Consider the following 20,932-nt stretch of genomic DNA (forward strand, 5'->3'; position numbering starts at 1 on the left):
GGTGGTTAAACTGGTTCTCCTATTTTGAAAGTAAACAAAATGGAATTGACGGACGACGTCGTGTACTCGCTGATTTTGTTATTGTCGGTGCCCGTAGGATCAGCAGTGAAACATATACCATCACCCGAACTTAAAAAAGCCGTGTGTACCATTATTGGAATCGTAGCCGCCTTTCTCACTATAGGCGGCCACATTTTACACCCCCTTTTCTCGAGTGTCGCAAGCATTCTAGCTATCAAAATTGTGGGACCAAGGTAAACATTGTACTAGCCTGTGTGTAATTTTTGAATTAGCGAATTTTTTTTATTTCAGTTATATTGAAGAATGTTATTGTTAATTTGCATTTTCATTACGTGTTTGCATCAAGTGAGGCGCAAAGAAGATTCGTCTGATAGGGTGGCTTACATTGTACATTTCCGCATTTTAGGATATTTGCCTAATTTAAATTACTTTGAATAAGTATGGAGATTTTTTATCCATCACATTTACTTATATTGCTGTAATTTGATTTTGTGATTCTGGAACACGCAGATAGGATCCAGGGGTGGGGGTGGGGGTAAGTGAGTCATCATTTTATTTTAAATTGTCACTACACTATATGTATTTTTTAACTTGAACATTTCTAACTTACAAGAACAATATTTGTGGCTTATTTTTTGCAAATAAACCACCATAAATTGATAGATCTTTTGCATGTTCTTCCACATAATTTCCAAAAAAAAAAATTGTACAGAATAATCAATATTGCTACCTCGATCAGAATAATAATCTTATGATAAGATTTTTGAAGAAAATATAGATATCTTTTTCAGCTTATGTCATACTTGCCAACCTCCAACATGTGAAAATCTGGTCATGACCAGATATGGAAAGTAAAAAATCTGGTCATAGCGCGCAACGACATTCACGACATATTTACCATGCATTTCATAGGTATATACAATAGAAATATGTGTTAAAACTTATGTGTAATACTGTATTGCAAAGAAGCATTTTAACTAACAGCTAGTTGCTGATTTTGAATTTTGTAAAGTGATCTGACACAGAAAATGGTAGGTTGTGTTTAGCTAAAAAAAATGCAAAAAGAGTTTCTGCTTCATTAACCTTGCTTTTGAACTCTGTAAATGATGGCATGAAAGTTGTAAGTGACTTGGAAGACTTTTGTCAGTTTGTGTATTAAAAAGCATTCTATACAAGACTTAGCGTTTTTGAATGTTTAGTCAGATCATTTTGGGCACAAAATCCAATCTTCAAATGTGCGTTACATAGAACACAAAAGCCTCGTTTTGTACTCGATTACTTTGTTTCATTTTCCCAGATATGTTGAAAGGTTTCTTTTTGTTGGTTTTGATTCCGCTGGCCCCGATGAAGACCTTTTCTTATTGGAAGCCATTACACTTACCGATTTAAACATTCGCTTAGTCAAAACAACTCACGATAATAATTACACTTAATGTGTCTGTTATAGCCATCGGCATTGTTTACGCGTTACGTAATTCCAAACTCAGCTTGGGTTCATAACTGGAAGTCAGACGCGCAACGTAATTTACGAACCAAATCCGAAAATAGGGAGATTTTCGGGTTGTTCGACATGTAGCCTTATGTACATGTATATTAGCAAAAGACTCATCAAGTCGATATAGGGTAAGGATTGACTTTAATTCATGAGTAGAGAGCTACTGCTCCCATAGGCTTTGCATGTTTTGTAAGCTTTAAACAGTTGGGAGAGATTATAATAATGGAACAGACTGGGATTTGATCCTGGGCCCCCAGAATCCCTAATCAGGTTCTCTATCAACTGACCCTGATATTTAAGCACTTCTTCAAATATATTGGGGTTTTTTTATTGTCAGTATATAAGCATATGACTATGGAACTAGGCTAACTCAAAGGAATGCTGAAAGCTTTCTAAAATTAATTTTAACAAGTTTTTACCACTTAAAAAATTGTTTCCTGTAAAGCGACAACTCAACTTCACTTGACGCCCACTCAATGCAATCTGAAACTGCATGGTCTTTTTTTTAATATCTACCAAAATGCTCAAACCAGAAAAAGAAATTGTTATATGTTAGTTCCTATATAGACTGCTTGTAACAATTAACATATAACAATTTCTTTTTCTGGTTTGAGCATTTTGGTAGATATTAAAAAAAAGACCATGCAGTTTCAGATTGCATTGTCTATATAGGAACTATCAGTGTAATTATGATACATTTAAGCCTTTTATCTTAAAGTAATTGGAAATTTATGACAGAAAAGATAAAGAGAGAGAGCGACAGGTTATATACAAATACACAGAATGTCAGTATAAACATGTATCATAAAAAAAAATAATGGAGAAACTAACTGTCAAAATACTTCGCCATACATGCGTGCTAACTTCAGAGGATGTTCATAGTACAGTGTAGGTTATTTATGCTGTATATAAGGGAAAAACATGGGTTTTATGATCAACATTTGCTAATCGGTAATTGAATTAATATTACTCGGTGCATTGTACGTCGGAAAATGTTCAAGAATCCTTGTGTAAAATGAAGATGAAGAACTTTAAACCAATATTTATTCGGGGCGACCTTATTTCACGATTAACTGCCCATATACTGGTTTGCGATGACTAATGTTCGCGACCAAGCCTTATCCACACCTATATTGTTATAAAAACTATAGACAAAGGATTAGTTCGCAGCGAGAAATATTTGCGACAACAAGGCTCTCGCTAACCTCACAAAGATTTCTCGCACGTGAACAAAAGTTGGTTTACAGTACTTCCACGTGGAAGTTATGTTTACTTATTTCTACATTTTCCCACTCTCTCTCTAAAAGCATGATTTATGAAGATATTTGATATGCTGTTTCACTAATTGTACATGATAATATAGTACTGTACATCATGACAATTGTTAGTAGATGTAGGTAGAACAAGTGACTTTCATTTCAGTCATTTAATTGTTGTAAATCTTGTTAATCTTTTTGGTAAGAGATCATGTTAATCTCTTCCTTGACAAACCGGTGTTCATTTCCTTCTTGTAAGTGTGTGGTTTCAACGAATTGTTGTACACTACATGCTCAGCTTGCTTGAGTACGGAACTGTAGATTCCTTATTTTACACAAGCACTTTACATGTATTTAGGGATCATACCACGTATATATATTCCTATGTAAAAATTCAACCCCACAATGTGGCGCTACCGTACCCCCGGGGACCATGATTTGAACAAACTTAAGTACCATTTTGTATGACTTGCAAGAATATACGCAATTTGCTAACGCCAATTTGAAGTTACAGAATACTATTTATATGGAACTTTCATACACATGAATGATGATATACATGGGAATCATTAAATTTCATGGGGGCCAATTTTTGTGTGGATTGCTTATAAATTTTACAGGTTCATGGAGACATAATTTCATGTATTCTTCTATACCCACCTAAGGAAATGTGGCTTATGGAGGATGTTTATTCATTAATGAGAGTTACCGATGAATTCCTTGAAAATTTAACCACCAAGAAATCTAATGATTCCACAGTTGTTTAGAACTGTCCCCCCCCAAAAAAGGCAAAATTTTACATTGGATTTAAAATCAGCAAGGCATGCATCTTGCGATTCTACGCAGATATTAAGTCCTCGAGTTAAATTTAAGCAATTTTGAATATACAGTTGGAACCCCGAAGTTCTTTACGAAAAGAAATAATCCTTTTTAACAGTTGTTTAATGATGCGTAAAGAATCTTTATCAATAACCATGATTTTAATTTTCTTCTTTATCAATTTCTTTCTTTCTTTCTTACAGGAAATGCCACATTTTTTTGTTTTTCGGGTGCTTCGGATATCTTGCCTTCTTTAGAACATGTCATTATTTTGGAATACCCAAAGTCTCGCCTATATCAAATGCAGTCCAACTCTTCGTCACACTTAGGGTAAGTATATGAGTACCAGAGTAAGTACCACAATAAAATGCGCATACTACTGTTAATTCCTTATTTTACGTGAGAACTTATAACCGCGATTCCACTGTTTTGTATCAAATCGTGAGAGTATAAAATCACGAGCACCAATTTCTTGTTATAATTTCCTATATTTCAAAACTGCCTGAAAAATATAAGCGAGATTTTGAAATCCGCAAGGATTGCTTCACGTGATTTTACGCTGATATTAATATTCTCGTGATTAATAAGGAATCTACAGTAGTTACTTTAAACACTTTTCAGTCTTTCATTCTTCATGATAGTTATAGGTCTGGATAAAATGAATTTGAAAACAGGAAAGGAAGAAATAGTTTATGAACTCTTTATAAAATAAGTTTCTTATTTTAATCATGTTAATTGTTAAGTTTTTTAATGCTAACTCCAGGTGGTCAAATGGATTCTAGCAATTTTTTTTTTTTACAATGATATAGTATGGCAGTATGCGTACAATATTTCATGAAATTGAATCCATATTTTTCATTTTAGATAATTGTATTTCATTTCAGACCATAGTGTATTCTGATTTTAAACTATTCTGGTAATTAATAATTTAATAGGTCTGGATTTATGACATTCAAAATTCCTTTAAGGGAGTTTAAATTTATCCACCAGTAAAGAGGTTTCTGTAATACGTATATTAATGGTATTTTCATTTTTTTTTTTTTTTATAATTATTTTATTCTTATTTCTGACAGTTAATAGGTCTTGGATTTGAAATCCATGATTCCTACCGGGAGTTATCCAGTCAAGAGGGCTCCGCGGAAGAACGTCACCTCAGGAAGCAATATGTTTGCATCGACCCATCCAGTGTCGACATGTTCCAGTATGCGTTCTGCTTCATAGGACAGTTTGCAGGCAAGGAAACCAAATAAATATTCTAAGATTTCAAATAGATAATTTTACAGCAATTTATAGATAAAGTATTAAATGCATCAGATGGGAAAGAAAGCTTCTCCATTGGCAATTCATGAATACTGTTAAATCATTACTTGTAATTTTCTTGGTGGCCCATTTTCGTAAAATTTGTGGGTGTTAACTTTATTTACAGTAAAGAACCCACTTAAAACACTCATGAAATACCATCCGAACGAACCTTTAAAAATTGACAATCAAGGAAAATTGACCCCTACAAATTTAAATGATTCAAGAGTAAATACGCGGTAATATTAGTAATTTTGTGTTATTTGCCTTTAGGTCCCTATTACAAATACAGGACCTACCAAGACATGATTTACTCTCCCAGGACCTCGGAGATTCCCTCTATGGGGCCCCTGATACCTCGCCTTAAGCAACTTCCCTTGATTGGAGTGACTTATCTCTTCTTCTCGTATTTCTTCAATATCCAGGTAAGCTCGGCAACAAACAGAGCTTAGTTTTCTGCAATTTAATTATTAACGGTAACTGTCGATCGTCCTGTACGAAAATTGGTTTGCTATATAAACTCCGAGTAGAGAAAGCTTTCTTTTTATAAAATGTTATGATTCATTTTATAATAATCTAATTGACTTTGAAGGTTTACGTTGCATTAGAAGAATTAGCAGAAGCAGAATTATCGTTATAACAGATTGAGGCAACAAAATAAAATTCTTAAAAATACAGCTCACATATATTGCTTTTAGTACTGGCTCTGTGGTTTCTTCAATATTTATTGAATACCAATTTTTGCGAATTTCATTGTTGAGTTGATCCATGAAAATGAATATTCATTGAAATTCAATAACCATAATGATATTGTATTGACAGAATCAGTGGCCATGAATTTACGTACCGGTATATTCTTGAAACTATGATTTTCACTAAATCCCCGAAAATTTATGCCCTCGAATATCCATGAAACGCTTACCACAGCATAACCATGATTCTTTTACATGATGATCCAGTACACACAGACAGATGAATTTTACGAACACCCGTTCTGGTTCCGACTCTTCTACATGGTCCCCATGTTTATCATTTTCCGGACCCGGCTGTACATGGCCTGGATTTTATCTGAGTCCATGTGTATGACCAGCGGACTGGGAGCCTATCCCGAAGCCAGTCAACCAAAGTGTGGCCAAGGGCCCACCGACTTGAAGAAGCTCCACGGAAGGTTTGTGTTCGTTGTCACCCAGTGCTTTGGAATGGGTGAACTTTGTAAATTGACTCAGTTTTCGTTGATTTTTATTGGTACCCCTTTTTCCGTGGACATGGAAAATGAATTCAATGCAAATAATGTGGTGGAATTTAATTGATATATAAAGCTCCGTTCTATGATTGTAGCTATGAATCCAAGGACTCTGTTGAGTATAACTATGAGACGATACATTCCCTGTCCATCTACGGGTGCGAGCTGGGACGGACCACAAAGGAAGGCCTCAGGAGCTGGAATATGACCGTCCAGTACTGGCTGGCCACCTACTGTCATCGCAGAGTACCTAACTCACTCAAAGCCTATCGGTTAGTACAGCACCTGAAACAAGTCAATCAGTATTATACTGTTTACTAGGAAATTTGCCTCCTTGTATTATGCCAACATTGTCAGTTCAGGGCCAGATTAAGATATCGACGATTTTAAAAATGAAGTGATGTTTCTTAAGTTAAAACAGTACTTTTATTGCAAGATATTTTTAAAATTGTTTATGCATGGGGGAATATGAAATGCCATTGATGTCAAAATAGGCCAGTGCATGTATTGATATTTTCTCCAAATCTGCAAATTGTAACAATAGTGAAAACAGTTTTACAATTTGTAATAAAGTGTGTTATTTTAATTTTGGCTGAGATGATTTGGATCCTTTAGCCTCTTTGTGGATAGGAATTTTTATTCGTATATCAATTAAAATTAAGTCCATTCAAACTAATGGATTGATAGATACATAGTATCGGTATCACATGTATATAGTATACATGTGTTTTCTAGCCTTTTTTTTTCTCCCAAAAACTTAAGAGTTCTTCAACTTAACGTCTTGTACACCAAGTAATTTATGTTGATTCTGACAAAGGACATTATAAAGCTTTAATTTTGATAAGAATCTATGAATCCAAACATACTGGCATTGGATCAGTTCCCACCATGTACCACTTCACTCCATTGCAATGAAACATCACAATTTAACACGCAAAACTACATGTATGTGATAACGAAAATATGTTCATGTACTTTGCAAGACAACAGAGCAACATTCACTCTTGCTTTAATTATGAAACTGTTTTTGCATACCGGTTAACCTTTCAAAGCTGCTATTTGGGAGAATCTCCTCCTTATCAACTTGGCCGAGGGGAAGATGTCGCTTATTAAAAAAAGACGTTTTCCCACGCGAAATACACATACATAAAAAAAAAAATTGTTAAATCCCTTATTTTATGATTTTGATGCTTTTGTAAACAGGTATGTTTTTGTTTTGATATTTCAGAGTTGCAATAACCATGACGGTGAGTGCGTTCTGGCACGGGATATACCCCGGCTACTACCTCAGCTTCCTGCTCGTGCCCGTCGTACTAATGGCGGAGGACAATATGCGAGCAGCGTTCAGACACGGCTCGCAGCGATGGATCGAGAGCTTCGACTGGGCCTGCTGGTTCTTCAAGATGCGCGCCTTTGACTACATGTGTATGGGATTTCTACTTCTGAGGCTGGACTATACGCTGCGTTACTGGAAGTCCATATACTTCCTTGGACATGTCGTCACCGTTTTGTTTCTCATAATCGGAATGTTGGTCAAGAAAAAATCACCCACAAATGTGGATACTAGTAGTAAAATGAAAGAGAAAGTGAAATCAAATTAATAATGACTTTGTTAAATTTTAATAAAATTGTTTATATTTTTTTAATTTGCTTGTTGATTATATGTTTTATACAATTGGCTTATTACTTTTATCCAGCTTTTACTTCAGAATCTTTTGATCTTCATCTATTGCTGCATACTGTAAAATACTCGTCCCCGTTTTATTTTCACCCCTTCACCCTCGATGTCAGCAAGCAAATTGAAAGGAAAAATATTCAAGAAATCTTCATTGACACATTAATATTTTTCACTCGTAAAAATTCACAATTCACAGAGACGAAAACATATATCTTGCGGAGATATATACATGTAATTGGAAATGTTGACATCTTTTCAACATTCAGAATTATTGCACATTTTCTCAAAATTCTCATCAGAGTACTTTTATGTCTATTACAATGCAAAATCACATAAACTTTTTATTTTTGCAGTACATATATTGAAACCTGCAAGCTAGAGGGGGCGTTTCAAAGGAGAAATCTTTGGGTTTTTAACCGGGTTTTCCAACGGAAAAATCCGGTTATCAAAATGGTGAAAATGGCGGGAGGGCGGCTGCCAAAGGGTACCCTCATTGTACGGACAACTCCTCCTACAGTTTTCAAGATAGGAAGTTGTTGGTTTGCAGATCAATTGTTCATATATCAGAGGTGTGCATATTGCTAGGATTTTGATTTCTGATAAATAATAAAAAAATACAAACGCGTTTGAACTGAACGATTTTTGGCAAAATATTGCATATAGGGCACAGGGGCTTGTGTAGAAAAAAAAAACATCGTTAAAAAAGTGGGTACCTCGGAGGAAAAATATTATTTTTCCTCCGAGGTACCCACTTTTATAACGATGTTTCTTTATCTACACAAGCCCCTGTGTATAGGGCACCCTAATTGTACGGATAACTCCTCCTACAGTTCTTAAGATAGGAAGTTGTTCTTTTGCGGAATAATTGTATATATATCAGAGGTATGCATATTGCTAGGATTTTGATTTCTGATATATAATGAAAAAAATACCAGCGTTTGAACTTAGTCGTATTTTGGCAAATATTACATATAGGGTACTCCATTTCACTTGATATGGAGGTAGTGATTATCAATTCAGGGTTGACATGGATTATGGATACAGTTCACATAAAAGAAAACTCAGTTTGCTGTCACATTGACAGCTTTTCACTTGTTTCATACTAGCTCTGGAATGAACATCAAATCATTTGAGTCCTGAAGTATTCATAAATATCAAGTAATTTAAGAAAATGTGCTGCATAAATATCTTGGACAGATTATAGTAATAAGTTCATTTCTCCCTTTCTTAGAACTGTACTACACAAAAAGGATCTTCTATTGCTTCTACATCTTGACTCAAAAATGTCCTGATTGTGTTATTTTAATTAATTGATACTGAGTCTACATGTATTTTGATTATTTTACGTGGGAATTCCAGGTTTTATGTATTTCCAATATCTTTAGTTTCACAGTTCCACCATGTTCTCATTTGGTCAATTTGAACAATATTGGCATTTCAAATGGTTTTTTTTTTTAATGTGAATCAATACCGTTTATGATTTTTTTAATAACATCTTGCCTTTGCAATAAAAAAAAAGGTTTTGTGGCAAGTTTGGTAAAAATTTGCCCTTTGGCTCTTTAAGTACAAACATATAACCCAGCTGTTGCACTATATTTTTTTTGGGGTCAATTTTACATCAAATATATTCAACTACATACCCAATCTTTTCCTGAAATTAGTGTGCAGAAAGTGCCGTAAATCTTTATACAAGGGTTTACATTTTTTTTTTTAAGAAGAAAAAAAAACCAGTTTGAGTATATTACAAAACAACCTTTTAATTTAAAACAACAATGTTAAGATTTAATGTCTGGCAAAAAACATGAATTGAATTCATTCAAGATTGCCTCACAGAGAACAAATGCTATATATCTGTAAAATCATCAACAAAATGCCATCAGTCGCAGCAGTACTCTTCACTAAGAAGTCTCGCCATCTTGTTCCTCAACCTAAAAAGTTAAATGAAAGATTTGCATTAATTTTACATTTACATTTTATTTATATATGTAACCATGAGAGATATACTAGTATTCAGGATAACCATACTATAAAACATGCTTATAACGAAGTGCCAGGGAACAGAGATTTTCCTTTTGTTATAAGCTTAATTTGTTATATCCGTCAAGTTTATGACATGAAATTAAGTTATGGGGAATAAAAATCACTTCGCTGTCAGTGTCAATTTATAGTAAGTCTTTAGCATTATAGCAATGTTTTACTGTAATTCAAGTCAACGCTAACTTTTTGAATAATCCTTTTCCACCAAATATTGTACAAACTATTTGCGTGAAAGAAAAATCATCGCGAGGTTTCCGACAGAAATGCCGTCACAAAAATTTCTCACCACGAACTGGCTCTTGTTCCTTGTCGTATTTTTGTTAAAACAAAACAGGGCTTAATAAAGCTTGGTCGCGAACATTAGTGGTTGCGAACCAGTTTATCGGAAGTACATCGCGAAATAAAGCCGTCAGGAATAAAGTTGTTTAACAGTAACTGACCTTGACAAAAGGATGATCCAGTAGTTCTGCTGCTGTGTATCTGTCTGGGGGGTCACTCATAAAACAGTGACCCAGGAAATCCTTGCCCTCAGCACTCAGGGTGTCCGGAATCTGGGGCTTTCCCCCCATGCCCACCTTGAACATGATCTGGGCACTGTTTTCTAGGTCATACCAGGGCCTCTGTACAAAGAAAAATTTGTATGTTGTATAATTTATCATGATTTTTGTATGCATATCCAAAGTTTTAATTACCGGTACTGAAATATTTATCGGTACATGTATGGTAAAGTTTATGATCTACCAAATTAATTTTCTTTTAAGATTTAAAAATCAATATGATTTAACATTTATACTGCATACAAGGTTATTTTCACCACTTGTTATTTTCGCCCTTCTACACTTGCAGAACGTTTTGCCCCATCTTGAATTCACTTAGACACAGTTGTATTTAAAGAGAGATAATTTGAGACATCAGAATTTGCCTGGTCTTAAATTCGCCCACTGACAACAAGTGCTAAAGGGACAAAAATAAAAAGGGAGCGAATATTTCCCTGTATACAGAATGAAAATTCCTTTTTTTTAATACAGATAATTCAAGAACCAATTTATACCCATCTTCCCAAGTCAAGGGTTTCTGATCCACTCCTCTCTACATATTAAACCCTTGACTGAAAAGACAAACATATGCGGGTTAACGATTATGCTATCTAGTGAGAGTATTCATTTTTAAACTTTTGTGACCTCTTGTTCTGACCAATCAGAGAATGCATTATAAACAGAAACAATATAGCAACATGGCTGCTCCCATAAACAAAATCAAATTCGTAGAAAATATGGATTCTCTCGGACTAAAAACCAATAACAGTAAGTCAAATACTTACTATTCCGTCTCATATTCATTTGACAACGGTTCAACATTGATCAATTCACAATTAATATCATTATTGAAACAACGTTCCTTATTGGATCATGCAAACTTGTATGACACCAACCAGTGTGAGAGGTCTCTAACCCCGTCAAACTCTGCCTTTTCGGTCAAGGGTTTATGTAGAGTGGAGCGGATCAAAAACCCTTGACTTGGGAAGATGATTTACACCCTACATGTACATTTAAAAAAAAAATGATCCTCTTTATGTTTACAATGTATTATAACACCCGGGTATTGATTTGTTCATTTTCCTAAACTGAGTAAATAAGTATGGCAGCTGAGCTTTGTCTTTCCTGTGGACATTTCCATAGAAATGATAGAGAACGCTGATTCAAAGCATTTCCCTACATTAATATACAATGTCATTAATATTCTGAAGATATCTCTATACAGCAATATCAGTAACTATTCTGTAAATATTTCTATACAGTAATATCACTTTCTATTTTGTAGATATCTCTATACAGTAATATCACTTCCTATTCTAAAGATATCTCTATACAGTAATATCACTTCCTATTCTAAAGATATCTCTATACAGTAATATCTCTTCCTATTCTAAAGATATCTCTATACAGTAATATCACTAACTATTTAGTAGATATCTCTAAACAGTAATATCACTTCCTATTCTAAAGATATCTCTATACAGTAATATCGCTTCCTATTCTAAAGATATCTCTATACAGTAATATCACGAACTATTTAGTAGATATCTCTAAACAGTAATATCACTTCCTATTCTAAAGATATCTTTATACAGCAATATCACTAACTATTCTGTATATATCTCTATACAGCAACATCACTACCTACTCTGAAGATATCTCTTTACCACACTATCACTAAATTTCCCACTAAACTCTCTATACAGTAATATCCCTACCTTTCCTGTGGACATCTCTATCACCACACATCCCAGACTCCAGATATCTGCGGCTCGACCGTGTCCCTGGGAGGCGTTTCTTGTAATTACCTCAGGGGCCATGTATGCTGTTAAAACAACAACGGGAAAATATCAATCACAGTCCAATGATAAAGACTTTTTTTTAAAGATTTTTTCTGTTTTCTGTAAGCCTTGATATCATTCTGTGATTTCACTGTTATTTATTGAGTGCTAATTTCTTGACACTCCTGACAGATTAGACCCATGAAATCAAATGTTCATCAAAGTAAGAATTACTACTGTGGTTTTATTAATATTCAAGGGTATCAATTTTCGTGGATAAAGTGAAAATCACAGTTTCAAGGATACGTAAATTCGAGGCCAATGACCCTATCAATACAAAATCTTAATAGAAATTGCACTCCAATGAACATTTAATTTCGTGGATCAATTTAACATCGAAATCCACGAAATAACGAATATTGTTAAAACCACAGTATGACAATAATTTGAATTGAAGTGCAAACTCACCAATGATATTTCCTAGTTCGAAAATATCATATCTCAAGTAGTTCTTCAAAATAGATAGATTCACCTTGAACTTGCAAAACTGTCCAAAGCTCAAGGTCACAACATATTTAAAGATGAAAAGTAATTTTTTAAGATATGGCCTAGAAAGGAATTGAGCACTTTATCTTCAAGTTACAATGAACTTGCATATATGACCTTGGGTCATAAGTAAGCATTGTGTGAGGTAGGAATTTTCTATGTTCCTCTATAAGAAAGATATGGACCAGTCACAAATTTTGCACTTTTCATTTCAGTGACCTTGAACTTGCCCAAATGACCTTGAGTCAAAATCAAGACACACCCTTGGGTCATAAGCAATCATTGTATTGAGTAGGAATTTCCAATGTTCCTCCACAAGAAAGATATGGACCGGACATGATTGCACGGACAGAAAGACACACGGACAAGGTGATTCCTATATACTCCTCAAACTTTGTAGGCAGGGAGAGGGGGCTTAATAAAGTCCACAACAATTAATACCCATTAATACTACTGAAACTACAGTAGTTATTGAACGTTTGCATTTTAAAACGGAAGTTGTTGAATTACCCATGGTTCCAACCAGACTGTTGAATTCTCCAGGTAAAGTTGCGTGGCTTTTCAGCTTTTCTGAGCATCCAAAATCTCCCAGTTTTAGACACCCACTGGAGGTTAAAAATATATTGGCACCTACAAAATACAAGTATCAAAATAAAACAAGCCCTTGGAATAAACTATTCTAGTTTTTAAAAAGGGCCTTCTTGATCACCTGAGTAAACAGAAGATCCAATTTGTTTCTTTCTTTTTTTTCTTGCTATTTATGCATTTGTCTCCAATTTTATTTTGCAAATTCTAAAACATTCTTAAATTGTGTTGTTATTTCCTACTGGTACTATTACAATTGTTCTAAAAAATCTTTAGTCTCGAGGGAGCATCAAAAATACATGTAGTATTATGTAACCTTTAATATCACGGTGCAGGATATTATGTTCGTGTAGATAATTGACGGCCAGTAGAATCTCCCGCGTGTACACTCGAATGTTGTGTTCGGGTAGACCCATCTTAGCCGCCTCCTCCAGAGTTCCACGATCACAGTACTCCATAAACACCAGCATTTCATCCTATAATAATGATAAATGAATTGAAAGAAAACATGAGCAAGCTCACATACCTATAAATACATAAATCTAAGGATTCCATACTCAAGTCTGTCCCAAGATATTTATCAGACATGATTTTTTTCCGCTTTATAGCGGAAATCCGCTATCCGGATTTATAATTTCCGCTCCAATTTTTCGATTCTGCTTTTTAATAGAAATCCGGATTTTTTCCGTAATTGATTTGAGTTTTACTATCTATATTTGTATGTGTTCTGGTTGTTCATTGGTTGAATAATTGTCTCCCAGTTGACTTTATCCACTCACGAGTCTGTTTATGCTATGTTCGAGATAAAGCCTTAAAATGTCTGGACATGTGGTGGAAAGAGGCCAAGCCGATGTTCAGGCCATTTACAAGAACTTCAGTGTTTTTTGTTGTAATTTATTTCTACAAAGGACTATAAGTAGACATTTTCATGTTGATTTTAACCATTTAAAATTCAAATATGTGCTTCTAAAATTCAGTTCTTCAGGGTTTTTAAATGATAAAATAGAGTGTGACTAAAATGGGTAGCGAAACCCAGGCCGATCCGGGATATTCGAAACTGATAACCGGGGTTCTGTTGATTCTTAAAAAATACTCATTTGTTCTGCACGAAATTTGCAGGAATACTTTATTACAACTTGTTTTGTCTTCGCTGAAATTTTTATTATCACAGAATGAGTTTTTTAAAATTTATTACACATTTGCATTTTTCAGGTAACTAAAATGGGTAGTGAGCCCGGGTTACACATTTTAGCGATATTAAGCGAATTACATTGTTGAATTTGGAAACTTGTTTATTTTATCATTGCTATTTAAGTTTAAATACTTAGATAATTCAACATTTCCGCCAAAAAATGTCATTTAATAAAATTATGGCCAAATATTATAAACCCGGGATGGAACAAAACCGGACGCGTTTACCCTGGACAAACCTTTTATTTCCGAAAAATGAAAATGTGTAATAAATATTGAAAAACTCATTGTGTGATAATAAAAATTTCAGCGAAGACAAAACAAGTTGTAATTAAGTATTCCTGCAAATTTCGTGCAGAACAAATGAGTATTTTTTAAGAAATCAACAAAAACCCCGGTTATCAGTTTCGAAAATCCCGGCCCGGCCCGGGTTTCGCTACCCATTTTAGTCACACTCAATAAAATAGCCATTTTTGGCCGTGGGCCTTCGGCCCCCTGGACCCCCTGCTCAGGGGCGCTGCCCCTTGAAACCCTGCTGGGGGGGGGGGACCCCCAGACCCCCCTTCAGCTTTTTTTGTTTTTCTTTGAAATCATGTCTGATTTATGAAGCACATTTGGACGATTTTTAGTAAAAATACACATACCTGTGAAAGAAGTGCAATTGAAATAGTTGAAAGGGATAATTTCATTGACACATTATCATCTTTCACTCAGAAAAATTCACAGGAACGAAAAAAGATTCCTTATGGAGATTTATAATGGAAATGTTTACATCTTTTCTCCATTCGGAATACACTCGGAAAACATCATGCAATTTTACAACATTATCATCCGGGCTTGCTGCAATGCAAAATCCTCGTAGACATCACTTTTTAGCTCACCTGAACCGAAGGTTCAAGTGAGCTTTTCTGATCACCCGTTGTCCGTCGTCCGTCCGTCCGTCCGTCTAAAAACTTTTCACATTTTCAACTTCTTCTCAAAAACCACTGGGCCAAATTTAACAAAATTTGGTACAAAGCATCCTTATGGAAAGGGGGTTATAAATTGTTAAAATAAAGGGCACAGCCCTTTTCAAAAGGGAGATAATTGCGAAACAGTAAGTTTAGGGTGCATGTCTTTAAAAATCTTCTTCTCAAGAACCACGGCACCAGAAATGCCAATATTTACACAAAAGCTTGTATATATAGTGAAGATTCTAAATTGTAAAAATCGTGACCCTGACCAAAACTGGGGCCCCAGGCGGGGTTCAAAGTTTAACATAGAAATACATAGGAAAATGTTTAAAAAATCTTCTTCTCAAGAACCACTGCACCAGAAATGCCAATATTTACACAAAAGCTTTTATATATAGTGAAGATTCTAAATTGTAAAAATGGTGACCCTCGGACCAAAACTGGGGCCCCAGGCGGGGTTCAAAGTTTAACATAGAACAACATATTGAAAATGTTTAAAAAATGTTCTTCTCAAGAACCACTGCACCAGAAATGCCAATATTTACACAAAAGCTTGTATATATAGTGAAGATTCTAAATTGTAAAAATAGTGACCCTCGGACCAAAACTGGGGCCCCAGGCGGGGTTCAAAGTTTAACATAGAAATACATAGGACATTTTTTTTAAAATCTTCTTCTCAAGAACCACTACACCGGAAATGCCAATATTTACACAAAAGCTTGTATACATAGTGAAGATTCTAAATTGTAAAAATGGTGACCCTCGGACCAAAACTGGGGCCCCAGGCGGGGTTCAAAGTTTCACATAGAAATACATAGGAAAATGTTTAAAAATCTTCTTCTCAAGAACCACTGCACCAGAAATGCCAATATTTACACAAAAGCTTGTATATTTAGTGAAGATTTTAAATTGTAAAAATCGTGCCCCTCGGACCAAGACTGGGGCACCAGGCGGGGTTCAAAGTTTAACATAGAAATACCTTAGGAAAATGTTTAAAAAATCTTCTTCTCAAGAACCACTGCACCAGAAATGCCAATATTTACACAAAAGCTTGTATGTATAATGAAGATTCTAAATTGTAGAAATCGTGACCCTCGGACCAAGACTGGGGCCCCAGGCGGGGTTCAAAGTTTAACATAGAACTTCATATGAAAAATGTTTAAAAATTTTCTTCTCAAGAACCACTTCACCAAAAATGCCAATACATACACAAAAGGTTGTATACATAGTGAAGATTGTAAAAATCGTGACCCCCGAACAAAAAGTGGGGCCCCAGTAGGGGTTTAGATTTTAACATATGTAGGAAAATGTTTTAAAATCTTCTTCTCAAGAACTATAGTGCAACTGTTTGGGATATTACTATGCATACATGTACATCCTTAAATAATGTAGATTCAAAAAATTGTAACTCCCGGACAATTGTTGGGCACCAAGAGGGGTTCAAAATTTAAACATTTTAAAAAACATAAAGGAAAAGTTTAAAAATTTTCTTCTCAAGAACTACAATGTTTTAGTTTGTGGAATTTCTATGCATGCATCCTTCGATTATGTAGATTCCTAATTGGTAAAATCGTGACCCCCGGACCAATACTGGGGCCCCAAGATGGGGTCAAAATTTATTTAAGAATTGTAAAGGTAACATGTTAAAAAATCTTCTTCTCGAAGTTTGTCAAAGTTTAGCATAGAAATATAGAGGGAAAATGTTGAAAAATCGTTTTCTAGGGAACTATAATGCTTCAGCTTGTGAGATAACTAGGCAAGCATCCTTAAATAATGTAGATTCCAAATAATTAAAACTTTAGCATGCAGCAATGTTAAGGTGTCCCGATGTTAAAATACGGCTGGAAAACGATATTATTTGAATAATCGCAAAAATATTTTGACCGGGAGTATTTCTTAAAATTTATGTTACATTTATTGACACCGATGTTAAACATTTTAATTGATGCATTTTGTGACGTCATATGTTCTTTGTAATCACGTGACGGGCGAATCCTAGTATTGCAAAATAATGATCTTTTTAAATCGCATCGGCGCAGGTGATTAATGACATTAAATCAAACATATTTTTAAGAAAAATCCTTTGTTAAGTCATATACTTTGAAGTTCTTGCTTGGGAAAGAAATAGATATTTCGTTTATCGAAGATATTGTTGAAACATTCCAGAAAATCATCAAAATAATGCACATTTTTACTTATCAAAAGCGATTTACAAAAAAATGGGGTTAATCCGTAGGTTTCCGTAGCACGATTCACATTGGTACTTATATTCTGTACCAATTTTACGTAAAATATTCTAAAATTATGTTGATCTTTCACCTGCGCCAAGCTGGTTTTACATGCATTAAAATTTCTTCATTCAGTTGTTTACACGTAGCAGGGAGAGTCTCCAAACCACTAGTTTATAAATTGTATTTTACCTATAACGAAGCTTTACAACTGCCGATTATTTGATACTGGTTTTTAATATGAATGAATTCTGTACGTCCAGCATTAACGGCAGCATCTATGTAAAGGAAACATGCGGTTTTATAGTGGTTTGATGTAATTGACTTTTAACGTTGAGATACATTCCCTGGGAACTATCGACAGGAATGCAGATCGTGACGTCAAAGTTAATTATGACGTCATATCATATGAAGTACAGACAAGTGACTTTCTACTCATCGCTGTAAAATCCATCGGGAAGCCTTAACATGCCCGCGCACTGGACTAATACTGTGGCCCCAAGAGGGGTTCAAAGTTTAACATAGAAAGATATATTGAAAATGTTTTTAAAAAGTTTTTCTCGAGAACTATAATGCTACAGTTTGTGAGATTACTATGCAAGGATCCTCAAATTGTGTAAACTCTAATGTAGTGGAACCAAGAGTTATCTTTCTTGTGTTCTGTACAGTCTGAGAGTTATTCCTCTTGAAGTGGAACTCTGCTATGTTCAGTTTTTCAGGTTGTGTACGTGCGGTCCCACCGCAGTGCTTCACATTTTCATTCCTATGTTACTATTTATGTTGTTCAAGCCAACCATAAACCTCGGACCATAACTGGGTCCCCAGAAAGGGGTTCAATGTTTAAAATAGAAAAAGCATATGCTACAAAATGTAATGTTACAAGGAACTGCTGTTCAGGTGAGCGATGTGGCCCATGGGCCTCTTGTTTTAGCATTGTATTGAAACCTGATAAGCTAACAGGGGCGTTTCGACTGAGAAATCCTGGAAATTTTTCATACTTTTGAATGAACATCGTTTGAAACCTGAGGTATTTATTGATATCATGCAATTAAGCAAAATGTGAATCCAGGATATCTTGGGACAGAGTATAGTCGACCACTATATAAATCCACAACCAGCAAGTTACATGTATTCCAAGAATTAAATAAATAATTTATCCATTTTTTAAGGTCACTAAAAATTCACAGTAAATGTCAGGAATATTGTATAGGGTTTAAGGTGGAAGGCTACATCGTCACAACATGTCTGACTTCCGTTCGAAACGCCATTGTGTTCCGGATTGATAACATTATGTCGTGGTACAAAATAGCTATACACCGTTTAATTGAACTCTTCTAACTAAGGAGATAAGATAGGAAATCACCAAAACGCTTAGAAAATATGTCAATTTTCTTCCTGTTTAAAGCTTTTAACTAACATTGATTATCAGCTGTTTTGTACGGAAAACGTGGAATCTAAATAATATACAGTTTCCCTGCTCTGCTGCTATATTGGCAATACATTTTTGTCATGTCATCTGCAACAGACGATCATACATATGTGACGGATTATCGATATAGGTAAGCAGATGTCAAATTTTCATTTAAACTATATATGTATGATGAATATAAAACGAAAGTACCGTAGTACGATCTCTTGAATTGATTCTAACTTTCCAAATTAAAAAAAACATTTGCAGTAAAAGACTTTCATTGAAACTTTGACATTAAACTAATGTATTTTGATTAACATAAATACAGCTAGGTAGCAATAGCAGTGGAAGCCCGGATTTGCAAGCCAAATGAGGTAAAGACAGAAGTCTGAAAAGGAGCATGTTTTTCATTTCCACACATGCATGTGTATCACTATGGACATCTAATGTATGTATTAATACGCGTATGGTTGTTGTTTATAATTGCTATTGTATATAAAAAAGTAAAAGGCAATTTATAATATAATTAACTACTTATATTTTGTTTTAAAGAGTTAAATATATATAATGCATTCATCAAAAGTATAATTTTTCAGCTTCAAACATTATCAGAAGCACTACTAATCTTATATCTACATATTCAGCATAGACTTGTTCCTTTTTTTAATTTTTTCTTCGTGATTTTTCTTAATTAAAAAATTGATCCCAAGATATTTGAGACCATGTAAAATAAAGAAAGACAACTCTTAAACAGGATCTTTCATACCAAGATTTTTGCAATAATTAAGTATATCCTTTAATTTTTCAATTTCATTCAATTTCTTTTCTTCATCCCATTGACCGACGAATATTGTTTATATTTTCAGGCTTTTGTGGGATTTTGTCCAGCAGTATGCCTTAAAAGAATTTTTTTATATTTTAGTTTCATATTTATGTGGATTCCAATAAAAATCATACAAACTTTATTCATGATTTTTTTGTTTTTCATTTCTAAACTTAATAACATTTCACTTTCATAAGAATTTTAAAACAGAAATGATTAAAATTTTGATAAATAAGGGGTTATCTGGAACCAGACTGATATTTTAAAAATTCTCTAGAAAATAGTGTACTGTATTTTGAGGTCTATTATTGTTGAATACTGTGCCTAGTATTGGTAACAAATGCATGCAACAAAAATCTCCTACACTTATTTGGTGTAGAGATCCACCTTAATAGTTTTCAAAAGTTCAGTGGGTCGGCCAGGATTTTTTTCGGACGGAATAATCATTCTAATACATTAATTTAAAGCTATCTTTCATTTGCATCCAAGAACATAAGACAAGAATATCTCGTAGCTTATCAAAGTATTAACCAACGCCAGTAAAGTATAGATGGAGATATCGAACTTTTATGCAACCTTCGGTCTTCCAGATGCAGTTAATCTAATACATTGTATACTGTAATATATTGTTGATACAACCATGGCGATGCCCAGGGCTAAACAGCTATATTAATGTGTTTAAATTTGTTTGATATCTGAAGAATCCACAGTATCAGAAACTAAGCCTTACCCTGTGGACTTCAACTCCATAATACCGGACCAGGTTTGGATGCTGCATGCCCTCAAACAAGATAATTTCATCAGCCAACTCCTTCAGGGCTTGATGATCATTGGCTTGAAACTTCATCTGAAAGAGTACAATGAATGTTGTGGCTATATAGATTCAGAGTCCGATGCAGAGTCTTACTACAGGCTATAACTGAAAACGTGAACTAACTAAATGCAAAGCCTTCAAGTTTGTTGATATTTGAATGCTTTTAATTGGTCTTATATTACTTGAAAATTTGTTAATTGTTTATATTCACAGCTG

The 20,932-nt window shown here is 34.5% G+C and overlaps 2 protein-coding genes and 1 long non-coding RNA gene across 4 annotated transcripts in view; 2 read left to right on the forward strand and 1 right to left on the reverse strand.

Annotated features, from left to right (window-relative positions):
- Positions 1–7,779, forward strand: LOC128186252 (lysophospholipid acyltransferase 7-like). Its single transcript, XM_052856048.1, has 7 exons — positions 1–254; positions 3,795–3,921; positions 4,665–4,824; positions 5,164–5,315; positions 5,850–6,058; positions 6,229–6,405; positions 7,362–7,779. The coding sequence occupies exons 1-7, from the start codon at positions 40–42 to the stop codon at positions 7,732–7,734; spliced, it is 1,413 nt and encodes a 470-aa protein (XP_052712008.1). The 5' UTR covers positions 1–39; the 3' UTR covers positions 7,735–7,779.
- A 1,769-nt stretch (positions 7,780–9,548) lies between these two features.
- The window catches only part of LOC128185054 (mitogen-activated protein kinase kinase kinase 4-like), a 100,595-nt gene continuing 89,211 nt past the window's right edge, over positions 9,549–20,932 (reverse strand). For both annotated transcript variants that reach the window (XM_052854725.1, XM_052854724.1), the window contains exons 19-24: positions 20,633–20,749; positions 13,613–13,772; positions 13,222–13,341; positions 12,103–12,209; positions 10,289–10,468; positions 9,549–9,739 (exon numbers count right to left, since the gene is read on the reverse strand). In XM_052854725.1, the coding sequence (XP_052710685.1) occupies positions 9,710–9,739; positions 10,289–10,468; positions 12,103–12,209; positions 13,222–13,341; positions 13,613–13,772; positions 20,633–20,749 (714 nt within the window). In that variant the 3' untranslated portion in view covers positions 9,549–9,709. The remainder of the gene's footprint in view (positions 9,740–10,288; positions 10,469–12,102; positions 12,210–13,221; positions 13,342–13,612; positions 13,773–20,632; positions 20,750–20,932) is intronic.
- On the forward strand, positions 18,888–20,008 carry LOC128185059 (uncharacterized). The gene is made up of 3 exons (XR_008243813.1): positions 18,888–19,227; positions 19,408–19,527; positions 19,946–20,008. It is a non-coding gene; the product is annotated as an uncharacterized LOC128185059 (long non-coding RNA).

This window comes from Crassostrea angulata, chromosome 5 (genome assembly GCF_025612915.1).
Source record: "Crassostrea angulata isolate pt1a10 chromosome 5, ASM2561291v2, whole genome shotgun sequence".
NCBI lineage: Eukaryota > Metazoa > Mollusca > Bivalvia > Ostreida > Ostreidae > Magallana > Magallana angulata.

Bases quoted from the DNA above. Each gene is read 5' to 3' on its own strand.
- LOC128186252 (XM_052856048.1), top strand. From the start codon at position 40: ATGGAATTGACGGACGACGTCGTGTACTCGCTGATTTTGTTATTGTCG. The intron at 3,922-4,664 runs GTAAGTATATGA...TATTTCTGACAG, and splicing joins AACTCTTCGTCACACTTAGG to TTAATAGGTCTTGGATTTGA. The intron at 6,406-7,361 runs GTTAGTACAGCA...TTGATATTTCAG, and splicing joins AACTCACTCAAAGCCTATCG to AGTTGCAATAACCATGACGG.